This window comes from Lutra lutra, chromosome 13, assembly GCF_902655055.1.
Source record: "Lutra lutra chromosome 13, mLutLut1.2, whole genome shotgun sequence".
Classification (NCBI taxonomy): domain Eukaryota; kingdom Metazoa; phylum Chordata; class Mammalia; order Carnivora; family Mustelidae; genus Lutra; species Lutra lutra.
This window is the reverse complement of record NC_062290.1, coordinates 58,521,739-58,535,699: the sequence shown is the minus strand read 5'-3', so window position 1 is coordinate 58,535,699 and position 13,961 is coordinate 58,521,739. Positions and strand designations below refer to the sequence as shown.

The 13,961-nt window shown below is 40.6% G+C and overlaps 1 protein-coding gene across 1 annotated transcript; it reads left to right on the top strand.

Moving 5' to 3' along the window:
• Positions 1-7,607: 7,607 nt before the first annotated feature.
• On the top strand, positions 7,608-12,406 carry SPATA31F1 (SPATA31 subfamily F member 1). Its single transcript, XM_047698889.1, is given in 4 exon segments — positions 7,608-7,628; positions 9,217-9,553; positions 9,556-10,061; positions 10,506-12,406. Coding segments are annotated over 4 exon segments (2,259 nt in total). The 3' UTR covers positions 11,901-12,406.
• The last annotated feature ends 1,555 nt before the right edge of the window (positions 12,407-13,961 follow it).

Sequence of the window (13,961 nt, the reverse complement as noted above, 5' to 3'; positions counted from 1 at the left end):
TCTCAGGGGAAAAACCTTCAACATTTCCTTTTTAAATATAATATTTGCTTAATAGAAATTCTTTATCAGATTTCTTCTATTCCTCATTTGAGAAAATGTTGTTATGAATGGATGTTTAATTTTTTTTATCATTTTTTATTTATTTTCAGCATAACAGTATTCATTGTTTTTGTACCACACCCAGTGCTCCATGCAGTCTGTGCCCTCTCTAATACCCACCACCTGGTTCCCCCAACCTCCCACCCCCCCACCTCTTCAAACCCTTCAGATTGTTTTTCAGAGTCCATAGTCTCTCATTGTTCACCTCCCCTTCCAATTTCCCCCAAATGTTTAATTTTATATAAACTTCTTTTTCTACATTCATCAATATGGCCACTTAATTTTTCTTCCTAATTCTTTTAATATGAATTGCAGTGATTGCATTTTCAGTCATAAATTTGCCTTGCACTCCCTAAATCCATTTCAGTCATAGTGGATTCTTGTTTTTATATATTTTTATTTAATTGGATAATATTTTGTTTAGGCTCATAAGACCTCTGTTCATAAATTGGATTAGCTTGTAATTTTCTTTTCTCATTCTGTCTTTATCAGGTTTTGGTCTTTTATGGCTGGAAGGTAAGCTAGAGGCACTGGTGATCCCAGATCATCTAGTTAAATCAGAGACTGAGAGGATTCAACGTGGATTCCATCCCTGTGGGGGTTTTAGTCTCTTTACAATTCATACTTACTGATATGGGCCCTCCCAGGTCTCAGTCAAAAGTCTTTGGTGTTTACCAGAGCCTCTCCTCCTTATCAGGCCCTGACTCCAATTCTTGTTACCTCTATCCTGTGAATTTGTGAAATTTTCTGCTCATTTAAGCCTCTTGGTCATTGTCATTGACGATAGCCTTAAGGGAAAGGACAGCACTAAACGTCACACTAATCTCTGAAATCTTTCCTTCTTGCCTCAGTCTTGGACCCATAAATCCTCACTGTTTTGGTATTGCCTTCAAACAGATTTTTTAAAAGTTTTTATTTAAATTCTAGTTAGCTAACATACAGTGTTATATTAGTTTCAGGTGTACAGTAAAGTGATTCAATACTTCCATACAACACCTAGTGCTTGTCACAACATGCACTCCTTAATCTCCATCACCTATCTAACCCATCCTCCCACCCACCTCCCCTCTGGTAACCATCAGTTTGTTCTCTATAGTTAAGAGTCTATCTCTTGGCTTGCCTCTCTCTTTTTTTCCCCCTATGCTTGTTTGTTTGGTTTCTTAACTTCCACACATGAATAAAATCATATGGTATTTGTCTTTCTCTGACTTATTTCACTTAGCATAACACTCTCTAAACTCTATCCATGTCACTGAAAATGGCAAAGATTTTGTTATTTTTTATGGCTGAGTAATATGAATATCACATATTAAATATATACATATATATGTATGCAGATACATATATATCTCACATCTTCTTTATCCATTCATCAGTTGATGGACACTTGGGTTGTTTCTATAATTTGGCTATTGTAGACAATGCTGCTATAAACATTGGGTGCATGTATCCCTTTGAATTAGTATTTTTTTATTCTTTGGGTAAATACTTAGTAGTACAATTGCTGGATCATAGAGTAATTCTATTTGTAACTTTTTGAGGAACCTCTATATTGTTCTCCAGAGTGGCTGCTCCAGTTTGTATTCCTGCCAACAGTGCAAGAGTGTTCCCTTTCTCCACATCCCCAGCCAACACCTGTTGTTTCTTGTGTTGTTGATTTTAGCCATTCTGACAGGTGTGAGGTAATATCTCATTATAGTTTTAGTTTGTATTTTCCTGTTGATTAATTATGTTGAGTATTTCTTCATCCAAATCAGATTTTTAAATTTTTTTTTATTTTTTATTGACATATAATGTATTCTTAGCCCCAGGGTCACAGGTCTATGAATTGCCAGGTTTACACACTTCACAGCACTAATCATCAAATCAGATTTTTAAATAGACTTTATTTTTTAGAGCAGTTTGAGGTTCATATCAAAATTTAGAGAAAGAGGCACAGATTTTCCATATACCCCTCTCCCAACATATGCACAGTCTTCCCCACTATCAACATCCTCCACCATAAGTGGTATATTTGTAACAATAGATTAATCTACATGGACACATCATTATAACCTAGAGGCTATAGCTGACCTTAAGGTTTACCCTTGTTGATGTACATTCTATGGGTTTGAACACATGTATAATGACATGTATCCATCACTGTGCATCACACAAGAATAGTTTCATTACCCTAAAAATCCTCTGTGCTCCACTTACTCATCCTTCCCTCCTCCCTAATCTCTGGCAACTACTGACCTTTCAACTGTCTCCACAGTTTTGCCTTTTCCAGAATGTCATATAGATGGAATCATATGGTATATAGCCTTTTCAGTATGACTTCTTTCACTTAGTAATAAGTATTTACATTTCCTTCATGGCTATTTGTGGCTTGATAGTTCATTTCTTCTTAGTGCTGAATAATAATATTCCATTGTCTGAATGTACCAGTTTATTTTCCATTCACCTATTGAAGGACATCTGGGTTACCTCCAAATTTTGGCATTATGAATAAAACTGCTATAACATTTGTGTGCTGGTTTTTGTGTGGGCATGAGTTTTCAACTTCTTTGCATAAATATCAAGGAGGATGATTGCTGGATTATATAATAAGAGTATGTTTTGCTTTATAAGAAACCACCAAACTGTATTCCATTCTTTTTTTTTTAAGATTTTATTTATTTATTTGAGAGAGAGACAGTGAGAGAGAGCATGAGCGAGGAGAAGGTCAGAGGGAGAAGCAGACTCCCCATGGAGCTGGGAGCCCGATGTGGGACTCGATTCCGGGACCCCGGGATCATGACCCGAGCCGGAGGCAGTCGTCCAACCAACTGAGCCACCCAGGCGTCCCACCAAACTGTATTCCAGAGTGGCTGCACCATTTTGCATTCCCATCAACAGTGTCTGAAAGTTCCTGTTGCTACACATCCTCATCAACATTTGTTGTTGTCAGTGTTCTGGATTTTGGCCATTTTAACAGATGTGTAGTGATATCTCACAGTTTTAATTTGCATTTCCCTGATAACATATGATGTGGAGCATCTTTTCATGTGCTTTTTTGTCATCCTTATATCTTCTTTGGTAAGGTGTCTGTTAAGGTCTTTGGCCCATTTTTTAATGGGGTTGCTTGTGTTTTTTTGAGTATTTGTTCGTTTGTTTTTGCATATATTGGAAAACACCCCTTTATCAGATGTGTCTTTTGCAAATATTTTCTCCCAGCCTATGTCTTCAAGGATCATGCCTCAAACAACATTTTAAAAAATTTGTCAGTCTTTTCTGGTTGTTCTTAGCAGGAGGGATAGTCTAAATAAACAATCTATCATTAGATTGGCAGCCCTCTAATTATTTACTTTGACATGCTTTTTAAAACTGTAGAAGTAAAGTGACATATTCAGAAAATGAAAAATTATATATTTAACAATTTTACCTCCCTAACAATTACTGCCAACAGTCTGGGCTATTTCTTTCTGGTCTTTTTTCTTATGGGTATATTTTTACACAATTATACTTGTGATGCTCAAATAATTACACATGCTTGCTTCTTCACCTAACCTTATCACATCAGTGTTCTACCTACCTACTTCTCATTGTAAATATCATTTTCCCAAAAGATTAATTAAACACCATTTTTTTCATTCTCTCAAGAGAATACCTATAGCTCTTTCTTACACCCCAGTGAACCAGCTAGCCTATGCAAAAAAAAACTAATGGTGGATGGAAAATACAGTAGCCCACTCTGTTCATCCTCTTGGTCATGGCTCACCAAGTTTGGCCAGTGTAGCTGTTGAGCCAAGAAGCCAGGTACTGGGGAGGAAGAATAGGAGGTTTGATCAGAATTAGTAATACCTTAGCTATGGAAACCTGATATTCAGCCTATTTCAGCTTCCTCCTGCCCCCTCCTCTGCTAGAGTCCTGGAAATTAGTCTGTCAGTTGTCCACTCTTTGGTCTAATCTCTCCTTTACTTCAGTGTGCTCAGAATACCCACACTACTCCTTCAGCATCCAACCCACCAATAGTACTAGCTTCTGCCTAAGCCTGCTACTAAGGAGATGGCCTTGTCTCCTTTGCATTATGCTAAAGTGTTCCTGTTGAGTTGTACCTAAGCCATGTCTTCTTCTTCCAACATCTGTCTGGCTGGTGGAGCAGGCAATTAATTAGTATGTTATGGTCCTGGATATATGTGTAAAAAGAAAGAAAGAAAACCACTTTAATATTTGATACTCCCTCTTCTACCTACTAGGAATATTCCTGTGCCAAAGATTATCTGATTTTGGCAGGACATGTTGTTTAGAGAAATGGCTCTCACACTTTTTTTCTGCTCCAATACATTTGACAAATGATATTCAAATGCTCAGTATACTCCTGGGCACGATTTCTAGCATACATGTTGTAACTTCACCCCTTTCTCTCCCACACAGCCAAGAACATCTGAAGGGAGGTAAGAAAAAGCAGCGTATTAGAGAGATAAACTTAAATCATGTTTATTTTTCATTGGATAAAACATTCCACAGATTTTGCATGATATTATTTGGTGAAAAATCATCAAGATTGAAAAACACTGCTTTGGAGGAAAGTAGTTATTCTTCTCATTGGAAAATAATTACTGAGAACCTTTTGATACACAGCACAGATCTGTGTTGCAACCCAATATGCGGTTGGTCATAAAAAAGCTACTTTTGTTATAACTTTTAGGCTGAACACAAACTTACAGGTCCATGATTAAGCATTATACCTTTCTTACTCTAATAAAAAGGTAGTTTATTGGTTATTCAAAATCCCAAACCTATTTATTCTCCAATGAAGTCATTGATATAATACCGAGAATCAGGTATCTGACTATACTTTGGCTCCCCACTGGCAGCCATTCTTGTCTCTAGCCCCTAATCATGGGTACTTTTGCCAGCTTAGAATTAAGGTTGTTTGGGAGAAATAGGGAAAGAGTAAGGAGAGGACCAGCCATCTTCTGAAGGAAAAGAGGCAATGTTTTTTTTTTAATTTTTTAAAGATTTTTATTTATGTATTTGACAGAGAGAAATCACAAGTAGGCAGAGAGGCAGGCAGAGAGAGAGAGGAGGAAGCAGGCTCCCTGCTGAGCAGAAAGCCTGATGCGGGGCTCGAACCCAGGACCTGGGATCATGACCTGAGCCGAAGGCAGCAGCTTAACCCACTGAGCCACCCAGGCGCCCCAAGAGGCAATGTTTTTTAGGCACCTCTACTGGACCCATACAAAATTCTTTGCCCAAACTTAAGAAGAGCTGTAAATATAAAAAAAGACACTCCTACGATACTTGAGGGATATTCCCTGACATAAGAATGCTGGCTAATGTCATGGGTCCTTCCCAAATCCCGGTATTTAAATCAATTTGTGGCCCTCATATTTTCAAGGGATAGATGCAGATGAATAGAAATGGCTAAACAACCTAAAAATCTTTCTGCAGTTACCTGGAGAGTTAAGAGCAAGAAACCAATGTCAACTTTAGGGTTTAGTATGGTTGTAAATAATCCTCCCAAATGGACACTCTAGAGGGATTTTACCCCTTTTGTGTTCAAAATTCAATTTTTTCCGTTCTATATTAAAATGTGTCCCTTTTTCAGTGTAAAAACTGGTGCTAACCTAAAGGTGCTTTACAGAGTTTACTGCTTTGTAGTAATGCAATGCCATATGTCATATAAGATTAAAATATTTATAAAAGATTTATAATTTTTGATAAAGGAAAAATTTTTATATAGCATTTGTACCTAGAGAAATAAAGTCTTGGGGGTAAGGTATATATACTTGCACAAGGGCTTGGGGAAAATATAACATAAAATAAAATATAGAGAGAGATATAAAGTCTTTGAGGGTAAGGTATATATACTTGCACAAGGGCTTGGGGAAAATGTGTGATACAAATGAGAGAATATATTGTTACTGAAACTGTTTCTCATTTAACTACTGGTATCATTTAACTAGTGCTGTTGGAAGCCACATTTTTAGATAGTAAATATTTTAGAGTAGCAGGTCTCGTTGCAACTACCCAACTCACCCATTGTACTGAAAAACCAACCACAGACAATACATCAACAAATGGACATGACTGTATTCCAATAAAACTTTATTTACAAAAATAGGCAACTTGATATCTGAATTGTACTACATTTTCATGAAGCAACCTTTACTATAGGTAATAGTTACCTATAGGTAATAGTTAAAATGTGACTTTTGGGGGCACCTGGGTGGCTCATTCAGTTAAGCGACTGCCTTCGGCTCAGGTCATGATCCCAGGGTCCTGGGATCGGGTCCCGCGTCGGGCTCCCTGCTCAATGGGGAACCTGCTTCTCCCTCTCCCTCTGCCTGCCTCTCTGCCTACTTGTGCTCTTTCTCTCTCTGTCAAATAAATAAATAAATAATCTTTTAAAAGGTGTGACTTTTTAAAATGCAAGTGTTCAATGCAAATTCGTATATATAAGGCACATAATTTTTCACCCTATGCCAAAAAAAAAGAGTAGATCTACCATATTCACTGATGTAGTTAGTGGTCACTTTTTCTCTGTGTTGGTTGTGACAACCAGAAGTCACCTGAAACACAACTCTTTGTTGGAGGACCTGCAGCAATGTTCCCGATTTGCAAAGAGGTGTCTACTATGTGGAAATGCTGAGAGTAAGGAGAGAGGTGCTCCAGGACTAGGCCATGGGCAGTGTTCAAAGTCATTTGGTTCCCTCCCCCTACAGCCCACTCTCATAAGTCTGTTGTTCTGATTGTGGATTTGTGAGGCAGTTTTTGTACCTAGAGAAATAAAGTCTTTGGGGGTAAGGTATATATACTTGCCCATCTACTTATTGTCCAGGTGATATCTTCTATATTCATCTACTTATTGTCCAGGTGATATCTTCTATATTCATGAAATCAAAAGTTGGTTAATGTGCCCTCAGTCCAGGTACATTTGCACTATACCTTGCTGAAACTTCACAAAATATAAATGCCCTTCCAGTACAGAATTGGATTTTTTTTCCTATTTACTAAATTTCTTGGACAATTCAAAAGTGATTTTGAAGAGAAAATAATTAAATGGAAAAAGAAATCTAGTTAAATGAGTTCAGTGTTCATTGGCAGTTCTTTTATACCATGACTTCTCTTTGCTCTGTACTTTCAAGAATTTTCTCAAGACGAGAATACATGGTTGCAACAGAGTAAGCCCTGCATATCTTTTTTTTAAAGATTTTATTTATTTATTTGAGAGAGAGAGAGAATGAGCATGACAGGGGGAAGGTCAGAGGGAGAAACACACCCCTTGCTGAGCAGGGAGCCCAATGCAGGACTTGATTCCAGGACTCCAGGATCATGACCTGAGCTGAAAGCAGTCGCTCAACCAACTGAGCCACCCAGTCACCTAGCCCTGCATATCTTAAGAGTACTTTCTTTTTCCCTTTTTCCTTCCATTTAAAATATTTATCATGGACTATTTAAGCTATATTCTTGGTATTAGCCCCAGTTCCCAAGAAAACAGAGCCCAGGAAAAGCTTAAGTACCAATTATTTATAGAGAGGATGAAGGAAAAGGGAAGTGAGGTAGGAAAAGATGGAAAGCAATTACAGAGGCAGCCCAATTCTCACTTAGCCATGCAGGACATCTCTGAACAGGGAATACAGAAACAGTGTACTTTTGTAACAATCTATTAGAGAACAGAGAGAGATTTCATCTGCCTGTCTAGTACCCAGCCTCCAAGATGGTCCTTAACAATCTCATTTTATATATATATATATATATATATATATATATATATATACACACACACACACACATATATGTGTGTATATATATAATATAAACATAAATATATTTATATAAATATATATTTATAAATATGTTTATATTATGCATAATGTAAACATATATAATATAAACATATATAATCATATTATATATTATATATTATAAATATTATAGATATATCATATATAATATAATTATATATAAAATATAAATATATATTTGTGTGTTCCCATGGGTTTTTTTTACAAAAATGAAAGGGTACTAGATATACTTGTTTCACTTACATGCAAGAGCATATATACTGATCTCATCCTTTTTAATGGTTGCATAGTATTTCATTGTGTGGCTCAATCATAATTTAATTAATCAGCCTCATGTTAAGTTGTTTCCACTCTTTCACTGTTACAAAGAATGATGCAGTAAACATCTTTACACATAAGTCTCTGTGAGTTTATCTATTAGATAAATTCATAGAAGAGGAAATGCTAGGTCAAGGGCTATGTGCATTTTACATTTCCTATCCTTAATTGCATCCCAAAAGCTTGTTCCTTTTTATGTTCCAACCAGAGTATGTAATAAAGCCTTTTTCCCACATATTTCCTAATTGATTTTATAATCAAACTTTTTTTTCAATCTGAGAAAGATTTTCTTCTAGAAAATCAACTCAAAACAAAGAAGACACAATTGAAAACTGCACCTTAGGTGAAACTAGGAAATAGCTAGCTATAACCCAGAACTATGGTACATGAAAATGAAAGGTAGTTCAAAGAAATATAAGTGCTGTGGCTCAAAAAATATAGTCAAACCCAAGAGGTTCCAGTTTCTTTTCAATTTGTTGATGCCATCAAACATCCAACCACTATCCATTCATCTCCATCATCCTCAGATAATGATATTTTAACCTAGAGATAGGAACTCAGGATCATAAGATGGCAGCTCTAGATGTAAATATTACAGGAGTGCTTGCTTAGCTCAACTGGTTAAGCATCTGCCTTCAGCTTGGGTCATGATATGCAGGTCCTGGGATTGAGTCCCACACTGGGCTCCCTGCTCAGTGGGAAGTCAGATTTTCCCTCTCCCTCTGCCCCTCCCCAACATCCCTCCCCTGCTCATGTGTGTGCACGCTCTCTTGCTCTCCCTTTCTCTCAAATAAAAAAGTAAAAATCTTTACATTAAAAAAAATAGATGTAAACATTACACCTGCACTTCTTATTCAAGACAGGAAGCAACGGGTCATGGGCTGGAGAAATAGAAGCAAGTTCTCTATCTTGTCTCTTTAATCCCAATGCAAATTCTTCCCCAGAAGCCCCCAATAAATTTCATCATATATCATATTAGGCAGAATTGGTCCATATGTCCATCTTTAGATACAAAGTAGTCTAGAAAATCCACCTCCAGTGACAGGTGATTCATCGTCACAAGGGCCTGCCACAAGAGATCCACGAGTCCATCCAGTTACTTCTGTCCCCCACTGATCAGTCAACTCTGTCCTAGAGCAGCGCAGCCCTAGCCACAATGCATGATTCCCAACCTACAGCCCTGAAGGCCACTGGAGCCAGTGACCCATTCTCACCCATCACAGACCCAGTGTCAATCCCCATGCCATACTTGTTTGACCAGGCCAAGGCAATATTGCAGGGCCACATCAACTCCAAATGTGGGCAGATTCACCATGACAAGGTCCTTGCTTGTGTACATAGCTCTTGGCAGTGCATAATTCCTGGGGCCTGCAAGTGGCTCCCTTCACTTGCATCCCAGAAAACAAGCCCTTGGAGCTACAGGTAGCAACTGACCCTGCCCTACAGCAGAAAGCTATGCCCTGGATACCAATGGCCCTTGACCAACAGCAACAAGCCTCACCAGATGCTGTCACTGAACACCCTAAGCTGCCCCAAGCCCTGTCCGAGGGAGCCATTGAGAAACTAGAGACAACATTGCGGCACAAGTACCTGGCCTTCTTGTCAGGGCTGCCAGCTCTTTTTTATGTAGCTCTCTCTAGGGCCATGGCACCAGCAATCTCTACCCAAGCTGTAATCACAGGAATGGTGCCTGGACCTGGTGAATTCCCAACTGAACCTCTGACTCAGATGATCTCATCTGAAGAGCAGTCTCTGAGTCCTGGGCCAAGCTTTCAAGATGCCAATGAGACTTGTGCAGACATTGAAGATGAGCTCCAGGTTGAAGAGCTGGTGGGAGAAATGATCAAGATGGTGCCTTTAGAAAGCCAGGCAGACATCAAAATAAATGAAATCTTGCCATTTGCGACAACGTGGATGGAACTAGAGGGTATTATGCTTACAGAAATAAGTCAATCGGAGAAAGATAGCTATCATATGATCTCCCTGATATGAGAAAGTGGAGATGCAACATGGGGGATTTGGGGGGTAGGAAAAGAATAAATGAAACAAGATGGGATCGGGAGGGAGACAAACCTTAAGAGACTCTTAATCTCACAAAACAAACTAAGTTTTGCCGGGGGGAGGGGGGTTGGGAGAGGGTGGTGGGGTTATAGACATTGGGGAAGGTATGTGCTATGGTGAGTGCTGTGAAGTGTGTAAACCTGGTGATTCACAGATCTGTACCCCTGGGGCTAATAATACATTGTATGTTTATAAAAAATTTTATTAAAAAGAGATAAATAAACAAATAAAATTTTTAAAAAAGAAAACCAGGCAGAGACCTCTGGGCCCTACACACTCAAGAAACCCATCTTAGCCAAACTAAATTTCCATCTAAGAAAGAAGATCCTAGAGATACAACTGGGAATTCCCATAAAGGCAAGGCTGTCCAGAGAACAAACAGTAGCAAACTCAGGCAACACATCCACACAGGATTCTCTAGAGAGTCTAGAGAACCTAGGAAAAACATTGCTCCAGGATCTCCCCATCCCACTAGACACTCCTCGTGTCCCAGATCCAGAATGGCTCCACCTTAAAGAACAGCTGGCCCTTGAGTTAAAGGCAGTGCAGCAGAACCAGAAGCAACCTAGTTCAAGAGCAGTATCTCATGGTTCTGCCCACTGGGCCTCTAAGATATCACAACCCAGTGGGGACATGACAGAGGCCCAGGTGCTTTGTGTTCAGTTGGAGGCCAATGTGAACAGCCCCAGCCTGGAGGAGCCCTGGAGTCCTGAGTCCCAAAGCCCTGGCCACAGCAAGGACTCAGCCCAAGTCCCCATGCTGGCAGAAAAGAGAGAGGACCCAGGGAAACCCAAATTGGCAGGGGACCATGGAGAAGGAGATGCAGGGTTTGCACACTCCTCCACAAGAGACATAAGCCACCCTGATGAAGCCCAGAGGCCAGAAGGGATGCTTCTGAACAGGACACCTCACAGCCCCTGGCGACGGAGCCGTAGCTTTCATCTTGATGCTCCCTGTGAACACAGTACGCGACATCACCCTCAGATTAAGCTTTCAGAGCCACCTCCAGGAATCCCTGGGGTGAAGGTATCTGAGAAGAATGACCTGCACAGCAGTCAAACCAAGCTTAATGTATTCCTCAAACCAGCAAGGATTCCTAAGAATGCCCAGCCTGTGGTGCCCCAGGCATCACAGGGTCAGCTTTTCCTGGGCCAACTCATTCAGGGTAAGCCTTTGCAGGGCCAAACTTTGAAAGGTCAGGTTTTGCAGGGACAGGTGATGCCGGTCCACACTCACAAGAGGCCCAGCCTTCCAGAATCAGGCTTGAGAAGTAAGATGAAATCCTTTCTGCACTGTTTTAACTCCAAGGCAAAAGGCAAAGTGCAGGAAGAACCCATGTTCTCCACAGCTGGGAAAGTGGCCAACACCAGAAAAGAAAATGCAGAAAGGGGCCTGGCTCCAGCCAAAAGTTCCATGGGGCGAACCAAGACAGAGAGGACAAGAGGGGACTCCAAGGCCCAATCTTCCCCCACTGAGAAGCAGGAGGGCCTGACCTTCTTGGATGGTCCCCATTCCCCTGACAGTAAGCTCCGGCACCGCTCCCGCTCTCACCAACTCCATTCTGCCTCAGTCCTGGGCCACCCCCGCCACTGCCCTAGGCACTGTCCTCGAGTGGCTTGTGCCACCCAACCAGGGAATGTACCCTAGACCTCACCTCCCACCTCAGAGGGAAATGTTGGCCTGCTCAAGAAGACCCAACACAATCAAAAGTCATTGTAGGCTCTCATCTGTGTCCCTTGAAGAGGATTGCTACTGTCATTTTCACTTATGGTGCAGGTGGGGCAGAGTGCCACCCAAAATACACTCTATGTCTCTAAGCAAAGCACTGTCTGTCTCCTCCTTCTCTCCACTGTGGTGTGTTAAGGGAAGGCATGAGGGGAGGCTGAAGTGTCCTTCCCATCTAGAGAAGGAACTTTAATCCACTCTTAAGCTGGGTCAGCTTTCCAAACAACTCCTCCCGGCCCACCCTGGACTGTGGATAAAGGGGCTTGAGCAAAGAAGGAAGGTAAGGTAAATAAAGGTCAGGCTTGAATTCTATCATGGCTTCCCATTGGTGTCTTTAGGCCCAGAGGAGCAATGTGGACATGAGGATAGTAGTGATGAGGAGGATTGGCCAGGAATCCCACAGGTAGAATCACTCATGGCTTCCATAGAGGCCCACAGTCTGCGGGGGAGGTTTTTAGAGGAGTGCGATAGTGCTCCAACCTTGAGGAGGTATGTTGTGTTTATCAAAAACATGTAGCAAACATGACAGGATGTCAAAAGCAAATGATAAGGAAGATGTGGTCCATATACACTATGGAGTATTATGCCTCCATCAGAAAGGATGAATACCCAACTTTTGTAGCAACATGGACAGGACTGGAAGAGATTATGCTGAGTGAAATAAGTCAAGCAGAGAAAGTCAATTATCATATGGTCACTTATTTGTGGAGTATAACAAATAGCATGGAGGACAAGGGGAGATGGAGAAGAGAAGGGAGTTGAGGGAAATTGGAAGGGGAGGTGAACCATGAGAGACTATGGACGCTGAAAAACAATCTGAGGGTTTTTAAGGGGTGGGGGGGTGGGAGGTTGGGGGATCCAGGTGGTGGGTATTGGAGAGGGCACAGACTGCATGGAGCACTGGGTGTGGTGCAAAAATAATGAATACTGTTACGCTGAAAAATAAAAAAATTAAAAAAAAAAAGCAAATGATAGAATCTCCCCCTTCTATGCTCCCTGGTGGTTACTGGCAAGATCTTTCTGGAGAGCTCATCTGGGAAGCTGCTGTAACTCTCTTGCCTATATCCTGCCCACTGCCTGCCAGCTGCATGGACTCTTGGAATGAAGATCAGAGTAGGTCATGAAAAGGGACTTGTCCCCCACTCCCAAGGGCAGGCAGGGAGAGAATCAGGGAGGCGGAGCATGTAGATGGAGGTCTGAGTACCTGGGACAGAGGCTGACTGTTCTGGCCAGGGTATGATAAGGAAGCAAAGCCAATTTATTTTGCACTCAAAAAGAGCCTGGAGCCAGGAAGCCAACCCAAGGTTCAAATGCTTTTTGGGGGAAGTGAGTGAGTAAATCTGAGCTTCAATCTGCTTGCCCATGGTGTAATAAAGAGCAACGACTGAGCCTTGTTATCCAAAGGTAATACAAATAAATTCAAAATCAGAACACTCTCCCTGTACCCTACCAAACCACAGTTTTTAGATGTCTTGTAATGGTGTAACTAGAAACACATTGTTTGCTTAGCCCAAATATGAAGTTAGTCACTGAGTTCTAAGCTTGATATCTGTCAAGTTTGCTCCTTTCCTCTACTATTAATGCCTATTTGTATTCTGTTTCCATCCATTCTTGACAGATAGTTTAAATAATGGCTCATATCCCCAGGGCTTAGAATAGTGGCTGATCCACAGTAATACCTTAATACTACTTAAAATTCTGAGCTGGGAAGCAGACAAATCACTACATTAGTATGATGAGGTCTATAGAATGGGGGATCCTGTCACAGGAGGAAGAACTCAGTGAAGAGGACCCCAGAAGGATCACAGTAAGAATGACTTTGAGAAGTGTCTTACATTCAACAATAAAAATATTTGAGCACTTACTATATCTAAGGTACTATAGCAAACACAACAATGAGAAAACAGAGGACTTACACAATGGAGCTCATGATCTCATGGGATAGAGTCTCACATGCCAATATTGTCTGATCAAAATATATGT